At 38.4% G+C, this 23,031-nt stretch overlaps 1 protein-coding gene across 1 annotated transcript; it reads left to right on the forward strand.

The window, feature by feature from the left end:
- Window positions 1–9,718: 9,718 nt before the first annotated feature.
- On the forward strand, window positions 9,719–22,861 carry klc3 (kinesin light chain 3). Its single transcript, XM_054599848.1, has 14 exons — window positions 9,719–9,932; window positions 12,084–12,332; window positions 13,205–13,270; window positions 13,737–13,901; window positions 14,369–14,444; window positions 15,216–15,361; window positions 15,725–15,807; window positions 16,578–16,665; window positions 16,844–16,945; window positions 17,450–17,623; window positions 18,035–18,134; window positions 18,839–19,019; window positions 19,308–19,374; window positions 20,654–22,861. The coding sequence occupies exons 2-14, from the start codon at window positions 12,123–12,125 to the stop codon at window positions 20,735–20,737; spliced, it is 1,542 nt and encodes a 513-aa protein (XP_054455823.1). The 5' UTR covers window positions 9,719–9,932; window positions 12,084–12,122; the 3' UTR covers window positions 20,738–22,861.
- Window positions 22,862–23,031: the final 170 nt, after the last annotated feature.

A 23,031-nucleotide genomic window follows, 5' to 3' on the forward strand; every position in this document is an offset into this window, starting at 1 on the left:
CTCGTTTGATTGGTTACGGGGGGTCTTCTGTGCACGGGTGAGTTTCTAAAAGGCAAGAACGAACATAACATAACACAACACTCGAGACGAGAAACAAGAGACAGCTGCAGCCGCTCCGCCCAACATTTCACGTAGCTGCTGGGAGCCTGCAGCACAGAACAGTTGTGGACAGCCGCGTACAAAAGCACATGCACCCTCATTTGCACCCTCATATGCCCTTTAAAGATGTTTTTTTCCAAGATATTAATGTATCATCTTTGCTTGAATAAATTATTTTAACGAAATAGAGATGGTGACAGTGTGCAGCTCTACGTTTTTTACCTTCTTTCAGCTTTAAGAAAAGCAGGTGGCTTTAATGGTTCGGACACTTATTGAAGGCATGCACATGCACAAAATCTCTCTTCATGTTTAATTAGTGTCTCCGGTTGTTTAAGCAGAGTAACTGGAGTTCTGTCATCATATTAAGAAGTTTAAATAACCACTTTGTCTGAGATTACATCATGGTAATATTCAAGACTACAGATTGTATTTCATTGAGCTCTGGCCCCTCTCTCTTATACCAATATGCTAAGTGGAGGGGTCTGCATGTGTGGGTTTAAGATATGCGTTACTACTTCCTGTGTGGAATGTCCTGTAGTGATGCATAGCAACAGGCTGTCCAAACTTAAGACATTTGGAGGGAAAACAGAAACCCCAGTGTGTTTTAACATGTCTTTATCAAAACGTGTGAGTATATACTTTGTATCAGATGCAAAAGGCTACGTGTTAAGTCTGGGCTCACAGAAGGTTATACCCCGAGTCAGATCTCGCTCGAATTGTGAAACCTCTAGTCCAGCAGCATCATCAACCCCCCTCTGGTAATGTGATAGATCTCAGTAATCTACCCACAGACAGATATTAAATCAAACGTACATCATGTGACAAAGTGGAAATTGAAAGGTGGAAGCGAGAGAAACTGTGAGGCAGGCAGCCGTATCACATAAGATGCAGGTTTCAGAGAACTAGAGGTCAGAAGTGTTATCATAACAAACTAAAACTAAAGTATTCTAAGTAAACTAAAACTGAAAAAATAAGATATTCTTTAAGGGAAACTAAAACGTCATGGTAAAGATACTGCCCTGTTAAGAAAAAGAAAAAAATTAAATAAAAATAAATAAATATATATATCCACCCCACTTGTCTGTATATCTCCCAAAATAAATAAACAAAACAAATAATAATACACATTGGTAAAAAAAAAAAACAGCAAACAATCCATAGTCAATTGATTAAAATAAATACATATTGTATCTGGTGAATCGCTACAGTGTGTTTTACCCTAAAATATAAGAATGTATATATATTGATGTTGGGTTTTATAAGAAAGGTAGAGTGAGTATACATGTTAAAGTCCACGGTAACTATCTGTCGTTAATGCAGTCGAAAGAACGGCCTCTGTGTTTTCAGATCTTGTTTTGTTATGTATTATTGTGATTTTCCTATTATATTATATTAGAGCTCTTTTAACGTGCTTTAAATATTATTATTAGTTGAGATATTTTTTTTGTATACATTTAATACATTAAAGTCAGAGCTTGTACATGATAAAAAGGGTGTTGGCTTGTGACAGAGCTTGAAAACAGGTTAAGCAAAACATCAAGCTTCCCCAAAACCAACAAGGCTTAAAAGGACACTTAAAGTTCTTAAGGAAACCTGCATCATGCTCATTTCAATGCTCAGGGCATTTTTTGGGTGCACCACACGGCTCTGTTCCAGGCCCGTTGGTACTACAACCAAGCTGTTATCACTTGAAAATCTATGATTTTCACGTAATGCTGAATCTGATGATTATCAATTCTATATACCAAATTAATATTCCAGTTTCTAAACCTACAGATGTCTATTTAAATTGAGATGATGGATAACCCTCGACTTAAAGGTGACATATGATGCTCATCTTCAGGTTCATACTTGTATTCTGGGTTTCCATTAAAACATGTTTCTATGCTTTAATGTTCAAAAAACAAATACTTTTTGTCATACTGTCCCTCTGAATATACCTTTATTCAATCTCTGTCCGAAACGCTCCTTTTTAGCGCCTGTTTTTTTAAGCCCCCCTCTCAAAAAAGCCCAGTCAGCGGGTAAAATAATATTGAACACGTCCTTTACCACAAAACCCCTTTCAATAAAACTCAAAGGTCACGCTGACTGACGTGTGATATGTGCTGTGTGTGTCTTCTGTCAATTCAGACCAGTCAGTCCTGTAGTTCGTTTGCCACCATGGCACAGATCCAGTATCCCAGTTTAGACTGTCATTGTATCCTTCAGCACTTCTCCACACCAACACACCCATACCAGCCAAACCCCCCGCCCCCCTTCCCTGAAACCCTGCAGCTGCCCCGGGGGAACAGGCACCAAGGACAGTTATGTAACTAGGAACACTGTGAATCATTTATAATGATTCCTCTGAATCTCATGAGGGGACTGCGCGATAAAATCAGATAGCTGAATACTTTAATGGGCTTAGTGCACATTAAATGGCATATTACACAGAGTACATTTTAAGTGTTTGTTATCTGATGTATTTCTATGCTACGAAATGTTTAAAAAGTTGTTTTGATGCATATGAGGCAGCATGTTGAGGGAGGAAATGGATTGCACAGACCAGACTGTGTTACAGGCGCATACCAGATTGTGGAGTTGGTGAAAGTCCTTGCCAATGCACACGCCAGTGCGTGTGCATTGGCCAACAACACTAAGCATGGGACGATATGAAACTTGAAATGTCACGACTATTCCGGCCAAAATAATTTGCGATTCACAATACTAACTAGATAATCATCAAAATATGCTTAAAAGTGCAAAATGTCACTGGATCATACTGGATCACTTTGTTAAGAAACAAATAGTTTTATTGCATCACAGATCGGACACATGTTTTTTAAGTAAAGATCGTTTTAGTGAAAAACGGTCGATCAAGAAAGTAGTAAGCGGAAAAATAGCAACTATATATATATATATATATATATATATATATATATATATATATATCAAGCTTGTTTGAGCTGGCGTGCAGTCTGATGGCAGATTCTTATTTACAGCGAAGGCCTCAGGGAGCAGTTGAGGGTTACATGCATTCACACATTCACACATGGGGGTTGCCAGAAACAACTGGCAGTCCGGCCACTGATGGCTTCCACTGATGCACATTTGAGATGTTTCTATCGACATTATACAACATCTTATAGCTCTGCAGTTTGTCTTTGTGGTCCCTGTTCTGGTGTGGTCATTTTCTCCTGAATGCTTAACATTTGTGTTTTAATCTTAAGCGGATCAAGTCTTCCCCCCACATATAAATACAGATCTCAAAGGGAAGTGATTCTCTTATGAAAGAATCTCTGGAAGCAGCAGCAGCCCTCATGTCTTCTTTGGATTCCCCATGACCAGGACTAACTGTTTCAGACATACGAGTCCTGAGCCAGAAAAAACATGTTAACAGTGTGAGGAGCACCACAAATAGACCCAGGCATTTGTAAGAGAACTCTGTCAACATGTGCAGGTTAAGTCTGTCACAAGGTGAAATGGATTGGATTGGCTGGATTGGAATGAGCGGTGCTGAATGAGGAGTGACGGTGTTTGGCCAATGACGTGTGACGGTTTGTGTGGCGGTTGTATACAACTAATGTGAATAATTCAAAGGTTACAATGCAGATTGGTTTTGTGGGAACCAAATTTTTAGGGGACCTGGCTGTTGAAATCTCTAAAATCGCCTCAAGTGATGTCCCTTGAGGCAATTATGTCACTAACTATGTTACCGTGGACAATGGTGCTGCAGACAAAATAATGACCAGGAGTGCAAATCATTTTTTAAGAGAAGCTTTACCATTTCCAACCTCCCTCTCAAAAAGAAGATAAAGTAAGAGTAGTGTGGCACTTCTATTTGAATATCTGCACCAACTTGCTTTATTACTCCGCACTATTGTGAATGAAGTGTGTATGGGTGCTGAAATGCCTGAGGGAATCACACTATTGATTATTCACCCATCTGCACTGAGCAACATTACACTGTGTTTCAAATTGAACTGTTGGATTACATAAGTAATTTATCTTATTTTGGTCCATAACTTTTCATGTCTGGGATTTTTTTTTCTGTGTATTTTATGAAGGTGACGGTGGTGAGCTTGCAATGAAACATGAGCTACCTGGGTAGCTTGTGAGGGGGTGGCAATGTGACGGGGGTGAACCGTGGATTTCTATCTTTAGCGCCGACACACCAGGTCCTCCCATCTCCGATACCAGTACACCCGATTGAATAACGTCCACTCAGCTGTCAGTCTGCCTGTCCCTCCCTCTGTCCCTCCCTCTGTCCCTTCATCCATTCATCTGTTCGTCAAACTACTCTTGACAAGTCCGACAAAACTTTTATTTCTTTACCAAAACAGCGGGACGGATGAAACAAGGGCAGAATGATGGACACAGAGCAGTAAACAGTTAGGATTTATCCATGACTTAAGTGCTACTTATACACATTATTTACACCAATATATATATATATATATACACACACACACATATGTATGAATTTATGTCTCATGCCTACTACTGTAACAAGTGAAGTGGCCCGCAAACAATCTAGTAGGAGTTCTATTAATGCAAGGCACTTTAGGTAAACAAAAACAACTACTTTGCATCTTGGAAAGAAAGCTTCCAAAATTTTTTTTACAACTTTGTCTATTTGCATCTGTAGATTTCTCCTAAATTCACCAAAGTTAGCATACGATATTTCATCATTTGCATATTTAAACATAACATTTCAGAAAACTTTCAATCCACAAAAAAACTTGCTTTAATGTGAGTAATCAACTGACATTGATTACTAACATTAATCAACCCAATTCACCTCTGTTGTCTTAATAATACATATCTTTAAAGGCTGCTTTCTCTTAATTACTCCTATCTATATTCTGAAGGTTTTCACAGAGGGGTTTTGTTCACTTATCAGTCATAACCTGATTCATACATGTTATTCCTAAACTCATGGTAAAAATAGATTTTTCTGATGACATTTTTTGATTTATTTATTGAGTGATGCAAACAAAAACCTTAAATACCCTCTTTAAAAATCTTTAACTCTAATACTTCACCAAAATGAAACAAGAATTTTGAACCCGGCCTTATCCAATGTTCAGATTTGTTTTCTGGAAGGGTATGCAAATTAGTACATATTTCATAAGATAATATTCCATTTGCATATTTAAATATAAGATTTCTCAAAACTTGTAATACAAAAACAGTATTCTCTTGATATAAGTTATCAATTCTGGACGTTTCATTGTGATATCGATAAGGTCATTTTTGTTTTTTCCCTATTCACCTCTAGTGTCTCCCCCTAAAAGAAAATAAATCACGCATGGCTTTAAACAAGAAGCTCTTCAGAAAAAGCTTCTTGTTCCATCGAACATGTGATGCCGGACATATGGCTGTGCTCTCTCTCTGTGTGTGTGTGTGTGTGTGTGTGTGTGTGTGTGTGTGTGTGTGTGTGTGTGTGTGTGTGTGTGTGTGTGTGTGTGTGTGTGTGTGTGTGTGTGTGTGTGTGTGGCATTGTTCCCATTCATTTAGCTCATTCGTTACTAATTTTACATCAGTGGGAGACAGCTGTAACATTTTAAAGCTGCCGTTCCCTGATGTGTCTGTGTTGCATGACTTTTATTTTGTTGATTGGGTCTCTACGTGCATACATCCATGCAGTTACGCACTCCATGCACACTTTGTGCTCATCTACAGGTATGTGCATCTAGGTATAGATTTACACACACATAACTGACAGCAGAGGGTACGGTCATTTCTTCCTGCTGTTGCCGGTTGTTGGACATCGAAAGCAGTGTTGTATTGCCAGTGTTAAGTCCCGCTGCCTAAATGAAAAGGTAATGTTTCTATCATCCTTTCCTGCTGGCTAGAATAAGTACATCAGTGTATTATGTATGAATTAAAAAAAGGGTAGATAAATAATTAACGATGTACAGTTCGGATGCTGTTATCTTATTTTTAGTGTAGACACTGAAATGATAGTCAGTGCTGCTATTGTGTCCTCAAAGTGGGAGGATGCAGCTGAGAGGTGACAGCAAAATGAAATTTATATCTAGGGTAACGATATATTCATGATAGTCATGACTGTCTCAGTGTGTGCGGTGTGTGTGTGTGTGTGTGTGTGTGTGTGTGTGTGTGTGTGTGTGTGTGTGTGTGTGTGTGTGTGTGTGTGTGTGTGTGTGTGTGTGTGTGGGTTACCTTGAGCTGACAGGAAAATTAAAGTCAGTAGTTAATGAATCAATAATAGTGTACTTAAGAACAAAGACTTTACAGTTATTATGCAGGTCAGTGAGGTTTCTGAAGAGATTTAAAAGGCTGAACTGGTTTAAAAAAGGCTTAGCCGAAACAGATGATTTAACATCAAAGCAGTTTTGTCCCGTCTGGTTTTCAGTCAAGACAAACTAAAACAGTTATTCAACAGTCAACAGTTATTTTCACACTAACAGAGTAATCAAAATAAAGTATATAACTGAGGAGCTAAATTGTTAAGATAAGTTCAGTTCAGTGCCTAATTTCACATTAACACATAAGGTGTGTGCTTTGGACCCCAGCTATTAAAGACAATATAAATATATCCATTGCAACAGATGAAACAATAAAGTTGTTTCTATTTTCTGCACAGGGGTCAGAGGTTAAGAAACCTCTTGTTATTTCACAGAGGATGAGGAAAGAAGAGGTTAAAATGTCCCGAGATCTTTTAATCACCGTAGCCAACACGTATAAAAAACTATAGATCCAATATCTTTGTGGCTGCTCTGGAGAAGAGCAGAAGTTCGAGGAGCATCACATCGAGTGGCAGGAGAACTAGTTGTCCTTCCTTCAGGCCACAGAGAACCTCAGGAAGACTGAGGTACCAATGACGTTCAGGTTTATCTTAAATTAACTCTTGCACAGCCATTATTTTATTTTATTTATTTATTTTTTGCAGGGACAATGCACACCAATCAACAGTCAAACTGTAAGTGATCCAGAGTTAGCCAGAGAGGCTAGTTTTCATCTGCTGTCCCCGGCCAGATGTTTGAAGGCAGCCTAAAATTACAAAATTTCAAATTAAAATAGAATTAAAATGCATAGATAAACAGACAGTAACGTATAGACAAAACCAATGCACATATAAGCAAAAGCAAAGTGTAAATAATACACTAGAGCAGGGCAGACATAACAAACACACCTACAGTACAAGCACATATATAATACTGAGGCACATAACATACGCATCAAAATGGAGAATAGGAACACTGAACAAGACAAATGCACAAACAGTGGTAGTTGTAGTTGCTGACCCCTGATCTATAATATGTTCATGAGCTGATATAAAAGCTCTCTTCTCAGCAGTTTGTCTGACGTTGCTGAGAGAAGCTTCAGAGTTCTCTCCGCTTAATTCCTGCAGCTCGTCTGCTGGTGTCACATTCAAGCTGCTCTAGTTAGGGGGGGTACTTTTTCAGACTTCCCAAAAATCCTGTTCATTTAACCATCCTTGGCCCTGATCCCAGTAATGGTCATTATGCAGCATGTATTGGAGGGTAGTTTGCACAGAGGCCTGGAGGAGTTTCCCCGGGGACCGGTGGCCTTATATGGCCGGGCCCTGCCTGCACAGCCACCACAGTCAGTTGCTGGTGCTTCTCTGCCTACCTGACAGCTGAGCTGTCCATCAACCAGCTCATATAACTGTCACACACAGGCACACACACTCTCATGATAGTTTCTGTTTGTTGAGCTATCTCACTCATCTATAGCGCCATCTATAGAAAACTCAAACTTTAACCAACAAAGAATGAAAAGCAAAATAAGTCACAGCCCAGATGGATAACTGAATGGGCCTACAGGGTGCAAGCCCAGTGGCCAAAGGGGTTTCTGGTCCAGTGGTCTCATAGTAGACTTTCTTGTTGAAAAGTCATAGGGCTCAATTAGAATGTCACTAAAAAAAGATTCAAAATGACAATAAATTGCATTGTTTGTGTTAATTTTGCGTCTCTTTCAATCAGGGGGTCTTGCTGCTATGTTTGAGGGCCATTTACATGTCTGTAGCCAGGGGCCCATTCTCTAATAATCTGCTCACAAGTCACAGTTTTCCTGACACTGTTAGTCCAGGGGAACTGTATGGAGTCATACAAATACCATGAGAATCTCTCCAAATCAAAGCAAGACATTTGGTTAATAATCATCACCACTTTCTCTGAGTTGAAATTCAACAACAAAAGTCTTGCGATCTCTATTTTGCAAAAAGAAAGGGGGCATTGTTAACCCCTCACCTGGCACACACACACACACACACACACACACACACACACACACACACACACACACACACACACACACACACACACACACACACACACACACACACACACACACACACGCACACACATGCTTTGCTTGTACTTTAGATGCTATTTGTTTGCAATCATTTTAAGCTGCTGAGCTGCGGCTCCACTGACTCCCACTTAATGCTGCTGTAATGAAGTAAATGTAACTTAAGTTAAATGTTTCCTAAAAGCTTATTCCTCCACAGGCTTAGCTAATGCGACATTAAGACTAATGCTTGTTCCACACTATGACCCCTGGGTCACACACACATGGACCACCCACTTAATCTGACTGAATCGAGAAGATATTCTGTGACATGGTGGCATCAATACAACATAAGAACACAAAGTGAATAAGTAGTATCTATACCAATAATAATAAAAAACTAAAAGTAGTAACTTTTTTTTAACAAAGTAAAACATACCTGTATTTATAATTACGATCAGTAGATGAAGACTAAATTATTCATTTGCTGAACTCCACAATAAATGTTGTAACTGAATACCTATGTTGAACACATTTCCTGTAAGTCGCTTTGGATAAAAGCGTCTGCTAAATGACTGTAATGTAATGTAATAATGTAATGTAACTTGGCTTTAAGAGAGGAACAATGAAAGGGATGGATGGTTTCTAAATTACAGGGATTAGAGAGGCAGGCCCTTTCATTTGACTACAGTCACAGAATTATCTAATATCTATCAGTGTCTGTTATTTATATAAATATCTATTTAAGTCTTTTTTTTTTTAAAGAAAGGTGGTGATATTTGAAGAGCCTTTTAGAATTATATTGGATTCCTTTTACATGGAAATGGTTAATATAGATACAGATGAGGCCCAAACACAAACTGTCAAAGTAAATAATAATATTTAATGTCCACAAAAATATATCAATGTAAAACCCAATAAATGTCAATCAATGTAATTTATAATCTGTCATTAATAATGTCTCCACTCACTCATGCAGTACCTCTCTCCCACAGATAGGTGGCCAGCCGCGGTGTATGCTGGGAAATATGGGATCAGGTAAGCTGCTCCTCTACTGCATGGTCAAGTCACATGCACATATCTGGACAAAAGCAGGAAGCCATTAGACTTCCCCTTCAAAATAAAAGCCCGGTTTTTAATGTAATATATAAGGGGATAAACGTCCAGTTATATGCAAGTTAGACATATCTGTAAACCTATAGTAATTATTTCAGTGTTTCACAATTACGTTTACTGCTCATGTAGTTGTGAGTCGTGCCGTCATCTAATGTTTGTGTTCCGCTCTGCTTCCGATACGCATTAACAACTTTTACTGCCGAGGTGCGAACCGGAAGTTGTACGTGTTGTTGTGCTAGCTTGATGCTAACGAGTCTGTGATGACAGGAGGAGGCAGCAGGTGAATCATCAACAGCTTCTAGTTTCTCACCGTCCACACCTGTTCGACAGTAAATAAACTGAACGATGCTCTCAGAGGGAATGTTACACTGTACATGAGAAGTCCAAATAGAAACAGTAACAATAGGTCAGAGTGGACAGGAAGAGGAAAGCACGCCGCCGGAGTCTGGATTTAGCAGGTAAGCTATTAATAAGTGTTGGAGCCTGAGGGTCCGTCTGTGTGTTTACATCCTGTTTACATCCTGTTTACATCCTGTTTATCATCCAGTAAAGCCGGTGATGTGTTCACCAAAGAATCAGCAGAAACAGAAAAGACAGAAAAGAGTCGCTGCGCATCTTTAGGAGCAAAAACTCACCTCTTCAAGAAGTACTACCTGATAAAGAAGTACTACCTGATGATAAAGAAGTACTACCTGATAAAGAAGTAAGATAAAGAAGTACTACCTGATCAAGAAGATAAAGAAGTACTACCTGATAAAGAAGTACTACCTGATAAAGATAAAGAAGTACCCTGATCCTGATGAAGAAGTACTACCCTGATCAAGAAGTACTACCTGATAAAGAGAAGTACTACCTGATAAAGATAAAGAAGTACTACCTGATATTAAGAACTACCTACTACCCTGATAAAGAAATACTACCTGATAAAGAAGTACTACCTGATAAAGAAGTACTACCTGATAAAGAAGTACTACCTGATAAAGAAGTACTACCTGATAAAGAAGTACTACCTTCCTCCTATCAAGATTATTGCTGATAAAGAAGTTTATTAAAGAAGTACTACCTGATAAAGATAAAGAAGTACTACCTTAGTACTTGATCAAGAAGTACACTTATTGTATTCATTTATTAGTTTACTGCACTTATCCTATTCGTAGTAGTTTGTAGCACTTATTATATTCGTATTAGTCTGTTGCAATTATTGTTTTCGTAGTAATCTGCCTCTGCACTATACTTTTGCTCTGGTTTATGCTTTAAGATGCTTGTTTAAGAAAGGAGATGCACTTATGACTTCTGGTGACTAGTAGTTCTCTTGAATACCTATGTTGAATACACTTCCTGTAAGTCGCTTTGGATAAAAGCGTCTGCTACATGACTGTAATGTAATGTAATATAATGTAAAAACATCTCGTTATGTGACGCAGTCGTGGTTTGCTGGTGCTGGGTCCACATTTGCCTAAAAACACATTATTCCTGACAGGTTAGTGAACAGACCCTGAGGCCTGCTGCTGGAGAGACTGTGTGTTTGTTTTCATACATGTCCACGCTTAATGGTGTCTAGTTAAGAAAATCACATTTTGGTTATCGTTTTGTATTGTGGTCCTCCTTTGCATGTACTTCAACATTTGTATTACATGCCCACTTCTCCTCTCAGAAAAGAGGAAACTTAAAAACCATCATATGTTTGTGTTTCGTAAAGCTGCTGACGGTTTGTATTTTCTTTAGCATTTCATTTGTTCTGTCTACAGCCCACTGTTAATGAATATTACAAAACAAAAGTATTGGATTTCAAATCTTGGTCAGAAGCCATGTATTGATCATTTTTATCCCATCTCCTCACATACATGTACATTAATAATGAGCTATTTCTTGACTGAAGTGAATTTAATGAGTGAAATCAACAATAAATTGAAGCGTCTAGATTCTGTATGAGATAAAGCCAAGTTCATATTAAAAGAACAGCATACTGACTTTGAAATAACAATTTAATTATTTGCTGGTTTAATTTAAAGTTGGCTTGCTTGTAGAGAATGTGCCGGGAAATAAAATAGTCATACTTCGGAGGATTGGTCTACTGCTATAGTACTTATACTGCAATAACTAATACTACTATTCCTTCTCCAACAGCTTCTTCTCTTCGCTACTCAATCTATTGTACTTGTGCCGCTGCTTCCGCTGCTCTGTCATGACTACCATTACAGCAACTGCTTTTACCACTGCCTCTTCCATTACATTATATACCACTACAGCTGTTGAATGTACCGCTACTTATACTGATACCCCAAGTACTGGAACTAATACTGCTACTACTACTGCTGCTACCATTTCTTCTAGTGGTACTTGTGCCGCTTCTACAGACTGGCTGCTACTACTTCTATGCCACTACTATTGCTGTCCCACAACTTCCACTACTACATCTGCCACTTTTACTATTGTATTACTTCTACCACTATTTCTGCCACTGATCTTTAATATTTTACTATTTCTACTGATACCACAAGCTTTTACTACTTCAACCTATACTGCTCCTTTTACTACCACTACTACAAGCACCACAATAATCACTACTTATGCTATTTATGTGTACATCCTCTTTCTGCTGATCCCAGGTCCGTTGCTGTGAGAGGAAGAACCTCAGAATTGGAGCAATGTCGTCTGCGGAGGAGATTCTGTGCAACACTCAGCAGGTGATCGCTGGGCTGGAGGCACTGAGAGGAGAGAACCGCAGTCTTCTTGAAAACCTGCAGGAGGCGATGGAGAGCCGGGCGGCACCAGAGAGTGGCAGCGTTGAGCAGGAGAAGAGCGGCATCATCAGCCAATCACTGGAGAGGATAGAGCTGGGGCTGAGTGAGGCACAGGTACGCAGTATTCTATAGTATTCTTTGTGGTAATGAGAAGCCGCCATAAGTTCTACGGACCACTGTATTGTCTTTTAGCCCATTCTTTTGGTTTTCTGGCCCTCAACTTAGCTGTTTTCGTTCACTTTCACCGCTCCCACAGCAACCTTGTTCTGGACATGGCAGGTAGCTGTTCTCTGTGATAAAGATGTTAAAAACCCAATGTACGCTAACCGCTGAGCACCAAATCACAACCAGGCATAGCTAGCAACTCGCTGGTGGACATAGTAAAGCACCTAGCAGCTAAAGAGACAATGGTTTTTTTCTCAGGGGTTGGTGGAGACCAAAACGGAGCTAAAAAGAGAGTGAATACTGGACTTGCATTTTTCAGGTCCCAAGAAAAATGACTCCAGACAAATGCTGATGTTGCTACATTTAATCTGGATGTGTAAATAGGCAACTTTTATGCCAACAAGTTTGCATTATCAACTTTATAAGTTGTTGTTTTTACAGCTTGCTTCCACTGCCCTCAAAGTTATTAATTTACTCATTCTTGAGTAAATAAAAAAATCCAATGATCAATGTTTAAAGGTGATTATCTAATTACTTAAAAAGTAAACACAATAATATACTGAGATAGAATAAAGGCTGACATAGTCCTGATATAAAAAATATAAAAATAAATATTTGACATAAAGAGAAGTTTTGTCCTAAAGTATGCTCGAGCAATTCAAAGTAGAGTAAGGTACATCAAAGGTGCAAAAGGACAAAGAAAACATGTTAAAGTAAAAGTTCGATCTGGGATTTATACATTGGAAAGCAAAGAGTCTAGAACTGATGTCCTTACATCATCTGTCTACATGTAATGTTTCAGTTGTCTCTTGTCCCTCCAGGTGATGATGGCATTGTCTGCTCATCTGGGTTCACTGGAGGCTGAGAAACAAAAGTTGCGTGCTCAGGTGAGTTACTGCAGGACGTCTTAGAAAAAGAGAAGGATAATTAAGATGTTAAGAGTCGATGTCGTTACATCCTCAATTGTGTTTTTTGACCCTAAAGGAAATTATGCTCCCTTAAATCCTACTCCTCTATACTCTTCTCCTCATAACCCACGCCTCCTTATTTTCTTACCTCCTTTCAACTTTGTCCTCTTTTACTCTGCCTCTTCCTTCATCTTCAACACTCCCTCCTCTTTTCCTCTTCCCTCTCTGTCCTTCGTCTTTCCTTTCCTCCCTCATGTCATTTTATCATTTCTCCATCTTTTTCCCCCCAATTTGTTTTTCCTCCCACATCTTCGTTCTCCTTCATTTTCTTTCACCCTCCACCATCTGCTTCCCTTTCACCTTCTCTTCCCTTCCCCTTTTCTTTTCTTTTCCTCCCCCTACTTTGTCACCTCATCCTTTTCTTTCTTCGTGTCCCCCTTCTCAGGTGCGTCGTCTCTGTCAGGAGAACCAGTGGTTGAGGGACGAGCTGGCAGGAGCTCAGCAGCGGCTGCAGGACAGGGAGCAGGAGGTGGTCACCCTGGAGGAGCAGAACAGACACCTGCAGTTCATGTCCTCAATACGCAAATACGACCTGGAGGAGCCGCAGCTGGTGAGGAAAAGGAAAAAAAAAAGGCACACAAACACGAATGTGTGCATATGTGTATATTTAGGAAGACTTTTACAACACTACTTCACCAGCCAATTACCTCTACATGTGTCTGTCTGCTGTTTGGTGCTGGTCAGGTATCTTACAGTGGATTTATTACACTAACTAATAACTTGTTTGTGGGAAACAACTGCGTCCTGCAGCTGGAATAGGCTTGATGAGAGCACTGAAACTCAACTGTGTAGTCAATGTGCTGATAAAATCAAATCTAGTAGCCAAAAGAGGCTAAAATAATGTAAAAAACTGCAGAGTTAAGGGTCATTTTCAATGTTTGTTACCATGACGCACCACTTTTAAATGTTAGTCCTTTAGTTTATAATAATAATCCACAGCCTTGTTAACATCCACTGTATATTGTATACATTATCTGCAGTTTCATCTTTGCTGAGTGTGTTTGTGTCTCACTTCAGGATGACAAAGACACCTCCTCCAAAAAAGAGTCTCTGGATGACCTCTTTCCCACCGAGGACGAGGAACAGTCGCAGAGTAAGACTTAAATGTCTCTTTACCAGTAATAGACAGTATGCTTTTCAATCACTGCCAGCATAAATGTGACATTCTCATGTTTGTCTAAATGAAGGAAGGTCAAATATTAATGCATCGTCACAAAATAATCTCCAAACACCTTGTTCTGTCAGGATTGTGAAATCAATTTGTTTTTAAAAGCAGACAGATAATCAAGTTATTAATTTGTCTGATATTATCTTGTATAACAGCACCCTTCTTTTTCTCAAAACAATGCAACAATGGAGAGTAGCACCATGACTACAGAGATGACTTTTTATTGCAGCTACACAGCAAGAGTTAATTTAAAGTTGCAATGAAGTCAAACTCTGACAAAGCTTTAAAGCTATTTTACAACAATCTCTGTTAAAGCTAGGGTTGGTAATCTTGAGAAACTAGCAAGCTAGATTGTAAAAATTACCCAACCGAAAAACCCAGCCCAGTGTTGCCTACTCTTTTCCAATAAGTAGCTAGCAGCACAAGCTCCAAACGTTTTATTTTATTACTGCCTGTGACAGACACACATATTACATTTTTGAGGATTTGATTTATTGATTGCTGTCAGGATGTAAAGATAATTTCGACAGCTATAATAAAAATTGTTTTTGAAGATTACCAACCCTAGCTTTAATGTATCTGATTTAATTAATTAACTTACATTAATGAAATGTTACTCAAACTTGCAATTTAATGCTAACATCAAGTCCACTCCCGTATCAAATCCTGTGTATTTGTCTGTTTACTGCTGTTCAGTGTCCCAGCCTCACCACAGCAGTGCAGCAGCCGCAGCCCAGCAGGGCGGCTACGAGATTCCCGCCCGCCTTCGAACGCTCCACAACCTGGTCATCCAGTATGCATCCCAGGGTCGATACGAGGTCGCTGTGCCACTCTGCAAACAGGTGAGAGGGAAGTTCACCTCCAACTGGTCCCCTCTATAGTAGCTTGTAACTGTAGCTGTTTTGGTCCCACAACAAAAAACAAAAAGATCTGAGGCCTGCACCAGCTCTGGCTCCCTCTCCACCATAGAGATTAAGTCCCTAATTCCACAGCTAGCCTGCTTCACTACTGGTAACACAGTTATTATGTCTGTCTTTGCAGGTTTTAGGCGCAAATTACAATTGAATTACGCTCAGCTAAAACGATCAGCTGAGAACCATTTGCCCACTTAGAGTATATGACGGGGAAATGCAGTATTTCAAAAATGTAAAACCATTTTGTACAGATCAAATGCATGAAAACGCCTTATTTTAATGTCTCAACAGGCTTTGGAAGACCTCGAGAAGTCCTCAGGCCACACCCACCCAGACGTAGCCACCATGCTGAATATATTGGCGCTGGTATACAGGTGAGACCAGTCATCACAGTGACGAAACAACACTAGTGTTACCAGGGGACCTCATGTGATTTAGAAAGTCCCCCCGCCCCCCCCATGTCTGTTTGATACGGCACATCACACAAAGTCTGTATGTTACTTGACTTTACTGACATTATACCCAGTTATAATGTCAAGGCTCTGCTTAACATCAGCATATATTAAAAAGATTATACAATATAATATTTGCATTTAATATGTATTATGTTATGTATGCCTATTTATGATACTCACTGTGATCCGGTTGCGAATGGGTCTCCACGCTGTGTAGCGTAATGAGCCTCCTGAATTTGGCCCCCAAAATGCAACACAGCCTCCATAACTCTCTGCCTGGAAAGAGGCAGAAAAAAACAAAAATATGACCCAAACTCACAGGGATGGACAGTGACCCCTGTGTTTGGCGAAATTTCTAGTAGGTAACTTGCGGTGTAATTTATTTGGAATGTTTGTGAAAGGCAGCGGTGACCAAAAAAAAGATATCTGGTTTTGATTAATATTGGGCAAATTGATTCATAAACTTAGTCAACTGAAGTTTGAGGTTGTTGTGCTCTGTTTACATTTCTGGATAATGTATTGTGCCATAACTACAAACTTTATGATCAACTAAATATAAACACCTTATACAACTTTAAAGCTCTCCGTAGAATAAAAAGAGCAGAATAAAAAACATTCTTACAAAACAGTGGTTTTATATGACATATGATTTAAGCTGAAAAACAATGTGACATATTTTTTCTCCACAGAGATCAGAACAAATACAAAGAGGCCGCCAACCTGCTGAATGACGCGTTGGCGATCAGAGAGAAAACTCTTGGAATGGACCATCCGGCTGTAAGTTAGCCTCCTTTTGATGAAACCAGCTGCAGTCTAATCAGACTGCAGCTGGTTTCATCATTGATTACCACTGACACACACCTGGCAACATCTTGAAATATTTTAGCCTCTGGCTCATTTTGTTTCTGGATGCCCTGCCTGTTTGTATTACCAAAACAATATAATATATTTGCAGGTGGCTGCAACGCTCAACAACCTGGCAGTGCTTTATGGGAAAAGAGGGAAATACAAGGAAGCAGAGCCGCTGTGTAAAAGAGCTCTGGAGATCAGAGAGAAAGTGAGAGAATACACACTGTATCACTAAACTCATGAGAACCCTCAGCGTTTGTAAATTCCCTGTGATTGTACTATGAATGTATCTTTTTATGACATTTTTTATATGATACTATGACATAGCTTTAGCATACAGCCTCTTTGGACAAGTATAAAACAAACTACAAAATACCTTGGAAAATGCTTTATGAGGGCCAATCAACAACTTTTAATTCCTTCTTATACCCAATGGACTCCCTTCAACCTTATCTAATCCCAATTCTATTTCCAAACCTAAAGCCTCTTTGACTACTATGACGTGTAAAATAGCATCCAATTAGTAATATTTTAAATACAGGTCTATAACTTGTAACAGTAGTAAGTATTTTTAGTGTTAGTGTTGTAACGCTCCTATTACTTATGTCTTTTATGTCATCCGTGTACATACATCAGACATAGTTATTATTATTGAAAGTATTCTGTATTTTCCGTCCTCATGTTTTTTTCTGTATCTGTATGCCCCCCTCAGGTTCTGGGTACAGACCACCCAGATGTGGCCAAGCAGCTGAACAACCTGGCTCTGCTGTGTCAGAACCAAGGGAAGTACCAGGAAGTGGAGCAGTACTACGAACGAGCTCTGCACATCTACCAGAGCAAACTGGGCCCAGACGACGCCAACGTGGCCAAGACCAAGAACAACTTGGTGAGTGGAAACCTTGATGTCATGTCTGATTTCTTTAAAATGTGCCCTGTATTCAGTGTCAAATCATCACGGTCAAGATTTCACAAAGGTGATGACAAATTGAAAAACATAAATTCTTACATTACAACATTTATCTAGCGGACATTTTTTATTTAAAAGAGACTTATAATAGGTGCATTTAACCATGTGGGTACAACCCCAAAAGTGTTAGAATTATGGAAGTACATCAACCTCATCAAATACTCTGAACTGTCTCAACTGCTACATTTAAAACCAGAAATAGAGAAAAGGTTTTGTTTAAATATTTATTCTAAATGTTAAGTTTGAACGCTGCAATTTTTATTGTCACTTTTTCTCCTCGCTTACATTTTTCTCTTTCATCTACTTTCCTGTTTCTTTGTTCTTTCTCAGGCATCATGCTATCTGAAGCAGGGGAAATACAGACAAGCTGAAGCTCTTTACAAAGAGATTCTGACCAGAGCACATGAAAAGGAGTTTGGATCTGTAGAAGGTGCAAAACTGGGTTTTTTTGTGTGTTTTTTACAGCAGCATTTCCATATTTTTTGTTGTAGGCTTGTCAATTTGGGTTATTACATGGCTGCCACCATATGCTGTATTTTACAGTGATTTTAATGAAACTTTGAGAAAATGACATGGCGTATGCAGAAATATGGTGTAGCAAAATCCAAATTTACATACATAGCCTTATCTATCTAACGTTTGCAGACATTAGTCTCAGTAAGCCACTGGTCATACCAGACCAAGTTGGGTTTTTGCAACAAAACCTCTGAGATATTACTGAACTTTGGGAATTTAATTGCTTTAAGTCAACTTTTTATTTTAAAGAAGAAAAATGTTTTCTCAACATTACATAATCTCACTCAAACTGCGAAATATAAATATAGATGCAAAAGTAAACCCCTAATTTTCATCAGTGACAGGCAGAAAGTTAGTTTATAATGTTAAAGTGTACAGTAGTATACTTTTGTGTGGGTCTGAAGGTGATAATCAAGTTGAAGTATGATACCTGTGTTCTTCCTTAGTTCAGTTGTTGACCCTGTCTGAACCAGGTCCGTACTGTAGACTGTTGTGGGTGGTTAAGATATGCATTTCTGTAATGTATGATAGAAGAGACAAGACAAGCTTGTTTTTGCATTCTGTATGTTCTTACACTGGTTTGTTGCCGTTTGTTCATTCTGTCTGTCTGTACTACAGGCGATGGTCGTCCCAGCTGGTCCGGTGCTGAAGACAGTGGCTCCGGACAGGACGGACTCAGTAACCTGAAGCGCAGCGGCTCTTTCACCAAACTCAGAGAGTCGATTCGCAAAAGCAGCGAGAAACTGGTCCGCAAGCTGAGGGGAGTGGGAATGGAGGAAACTACCCCGAGGAATGCTGGGTAATATTCCATTAGAAAAGGTGTAAATCCCCCACTTCAAATCCAACTATGAAACCATGAACCAGGAGGTTTTTAGCTCATAGAATCACTCTGATTTTGCTTTGGAAGTTTAGACTTTTAGACTGTTGTCTTTAAACCACTGTTGGCAGCAGTGCATTTTCCCCAACAACTTTTTCTCCAAATCAGTCAAACTGAGATTGTAGAAGTTTTGTGTGTGTTTCGCTATGCTATGCCCTTTTATGAAGTTTATAAAATGGTATATGATATGATATTGTGTGCTGTTTTCAGGATGAAGAGGGCGAACTCTCTGAATGTGTTGAATGTTGGAGCCAGAGAGAGTCAGGATGGGGCCGAGGTGAGCAGACTGTTGATGATTAGATTAGGTTAACAGTGGTAATACACTGGAGCCCTAAATGTGCCTGATTCTCACAGTTTTCAATTCAGTGATTTATTTGGAGCTAAATGCTTATTGTTGGAATGTGTCTGCCCATCACAATGTTGATATACTTTATCTACATTTTTTGGATTGTTATCAAACAAATCTGCCATAAATATGATCAGTGGTGGAGGAAGTATGAAGATATTTTACTTAAGTAGAAGTGCAAGTGGCACACAAAAATACTCCACTACAAGAAAAAGTCCTTAATTAAAACTATGTAGGTAGGATAATGAAAAAATCTAAAACCTTTTAAGACCCCTTCCATACATTTTAGGACCCTGACTGCCACTTTGAGTTACATTAGCAACACACTTTAACTTACATTTACTTTATAGTGATTCTAAGATGGCACAACTAAACTTTCTTTGATAAATCCTTGGACCACTGTATCAATGTGACCTAATAAAGGTAGGTATGGTGGCAACAAAGCACAGGAAATATTAATGAAGTGACTAACCCAATGCAAGATTTAGTAAAACAAAGTGTTATAAATAATACACAAGAGCTAAATGTAATCCATAAAACACACACACACATAGTATAGTATGCCATAAACATGTCACAAAAAAAACTAGGTATAGAATGCGATTAAAATTTCAGGAAATGTCATAGTAAGGGATTCATAACAATGTCATAAAATATCATAGTATATTATGCAATAAAATAGCATAGAAAATTAGGTAATAGGTGTGTAGTACAGTATGTCACAAGTAGCTGGGCCATGAAATAATCATCAAAACAAATATACTACAGTATCTCTAAACAATGATATAGTAAAAGAAAATAGTACAGTCAGTCAAAGTATAGTATGTCAAAAAAGTCATAGTAAAATTTGTTGAAAAAAGTAATTAAACGAAAAAAAGACGATATAGTAGTTTAAAAAATTCATGGTTTAGTATGTAGTAAAAAGTCCTAGCATGTCGAAGTCACTCAAAAAGTAATGTTATAGTACTTAGAAAAAAGTCATAGTATAGTATGTTGAAATAAGTCATTAAAAAGTGACAGTATCTGAAATGACTGAATTTCCATACTGCTGTAACTGAGCCCACAGTAACGTCATTACTGTTAATCCATTTACAATCATAATACTGACATGTCCATGTGCTCATTATTTGTTTAAATCACCTTTGGCTTCAGTTGTTCATCCAGTCACAGACCTGTCACTGGTTAACATCCGTTCTTTTCTGTTCCTCAGTCGAGCCGCTTGACAGATGTTCGAGGACTAAGCTCCAGCACGCAGAGCTTGACAAGAAGAGGTTCAGTCGGTGGTACCAGCTAACACACACACATCCACACAACAGCTGTCAATACAGTAACTGGCAAGATGTTCACAAATGTATCCTACACCACAGTGGATGCCCCACTTTGAGTCCCCTCAAGAAACACGGAGATATATGTCAAAACTGGAGACATTGTCAAAAATCTAATTTAATTACGATCCCTCATTTGCAAAAGTAATGACACATGAATGTTTTCTTGGCCATTGAGGAAGTGTCTCCCAAATAAATTTGTAGAACGGTGTGGTCACATACTGTCCATACCTAGACATGTCTATATTGCACTATGAACTTTTCCTTCCTGTTCACTTGAAATTGAATATCATTCCTTCCTGGATTTAGGTCAGAAACAAGCTCAGTTTCCTCAGAAACTGAGTTAAAAAGAATCATGTTTGACTTCTTTAAAAAACACCAGCATTTACACTGTTTTACAAACGTCATTTTCCTAAAGATTAATAGTCATATTGACATAACAGATTATCTTATGAAATTAGTTTGAATTCTCTTGAGAAGCGCAGGAATGTAAAATGGTTTGCATAACTATCAAAACGTGATGTGTCTGTCAAAATGTAAATGTTACATTTGGTTTAAGATGGAGTTTTTAAGCTAAAGTTTAAACTGTTATTTAAATATGTTTTGCCTTTACAATGTGCAGGTCACTCTGATTATATGATGCTGTCAAAGTGAATCATAAAACTACAAGTGTGTTTACCTCATTCCACATTACGGAAATGACCAATTAAGGACCACCTTTATTTAAAACTTAAATTAAAAAACAAAAAGACCATCTGTATAAAATGAACGCACATACCTGACTTGATGGTAGACGGTACTACTCCTAAAAGATGGATATTCTTGCACATTGTCAGTTAATGATACATTTTATTTATAGATCACTTTCACAGTACTCAAAGATACTGATCACAAGCTAATATATGTTCTTGATCAATCAAACTAGGGCTGCTCCCTCTTAGTCGTTTAATCTGTCGGTGTTTCTTAAGACGTTTTTCATGCTTTTCTCATGCTAAATGACTTATTTCCAAATAATGTATGAGCCGATCTCTGGTAAACACAACGTTTGAAGTGGCGCTTTCGTGTGATTCTTTCTGGAGAAACTCAGTTTTACAGATCTGTTGATCAACTAATCTACTGGTCGACAAACAGCCCTAAATCAAACTGTAGTAAATCAATCAATATTACAACACATTTCAATATTCTGTAATTATGTATTTGTTGAATTGTGAGTTAAGAGTCTATTCAGAAAATAGTTTGAAGCTATCTTGATACCCCCAAGTTATTGTTGTGTGCCTGAGTCAATGTTGATAACTTTCAGCTGACCCTGGATTGAATTTAAAAGGGAAACGTTGCAAATTTTCAATTGGCTTTGTATTGTTGCATTGTGGGTAGTATGTGCAAATTAACAATGTTCAGCTTCCCTCTATGTTACGGTGCAGGTAACATGGAAGCTGAACATCTTCATTTAATCAAACACATAATCTACTAAATCTTTCCTTAAGTTACTCAGTTGAGACTTGACAGTTGTAACATTTACTCAAAGCCACTCTGAAGGAACCTTAACTAGCTTTTAATATGACAGATTTGTGCTCTTTTTAATATTAGCAGGAATTACTTGAACTAGTTACTTGAAACTCACGACATGAACACTGCGTGAACACAAAGTACTTTTTATGTTGATACGCAGACCGAGCATTTAATAACTAGAATTTTAAAAGTCATTTAATCCTCATGAATTTCAAAAGTAAGATACTGACGCATATGAATGAGTGCTGCTAGGAAATCATGGCTCCCTGAAAATGATGTTACCACAAAACTCAATCGTATAGCTCACTTCCGTTCCATTCCTGTTTTTTGTTTTTTTTCTTTCGAACAGACTGTATATCCTTATTTTTCCAGATGGAGAACTACTGATTGTACATTTGCTGTGATAGAAAGTCTCTGCTGTTTAATGTAAGGCTGGAATCGCACTGTAGCAACTACAGTCTGTTTAAGAAACTAGCGTAAAAGTATGTAGAAAGTTGACTACACATTTCCTGATGCTGTGTTTATTCTGGTAAATATGAATGTTTCTATTTTATATTTGAAAACTTGAGCTGAAATAAATTACAATAAGGTGTTAAAACTATATTATTTTGCATTGTGGTTTATGTCTTTCAGGGTTTGACAAGTATAGGTTTTCTTTTAAGGGCTGGTACTTTAATTTTCTGCTTGAATAGTTTCTGTAAAGTCAAATAGTTTCTGTATTAGTTCATGTATTCGCTTAAGACATGCCTGGATG

Source organism: Anoplopoma fimbria, chromosome 1 (assembly GCF_027596085.1).
Source record: "Anoplopoma fimbria isolate UVic2021 breed Golden Eagle Sablefish chromosome 1, Afim_UVic_2022, whole genome shotgun sequence".
Taxonomy (NCBI): domain Eukaryota; kingdom Metazoa; phylum Chordata; class Actinopteri; order Perciformes; family Anoplopomatidae; genus Anoplopoma; species Anoplopoma fimbria.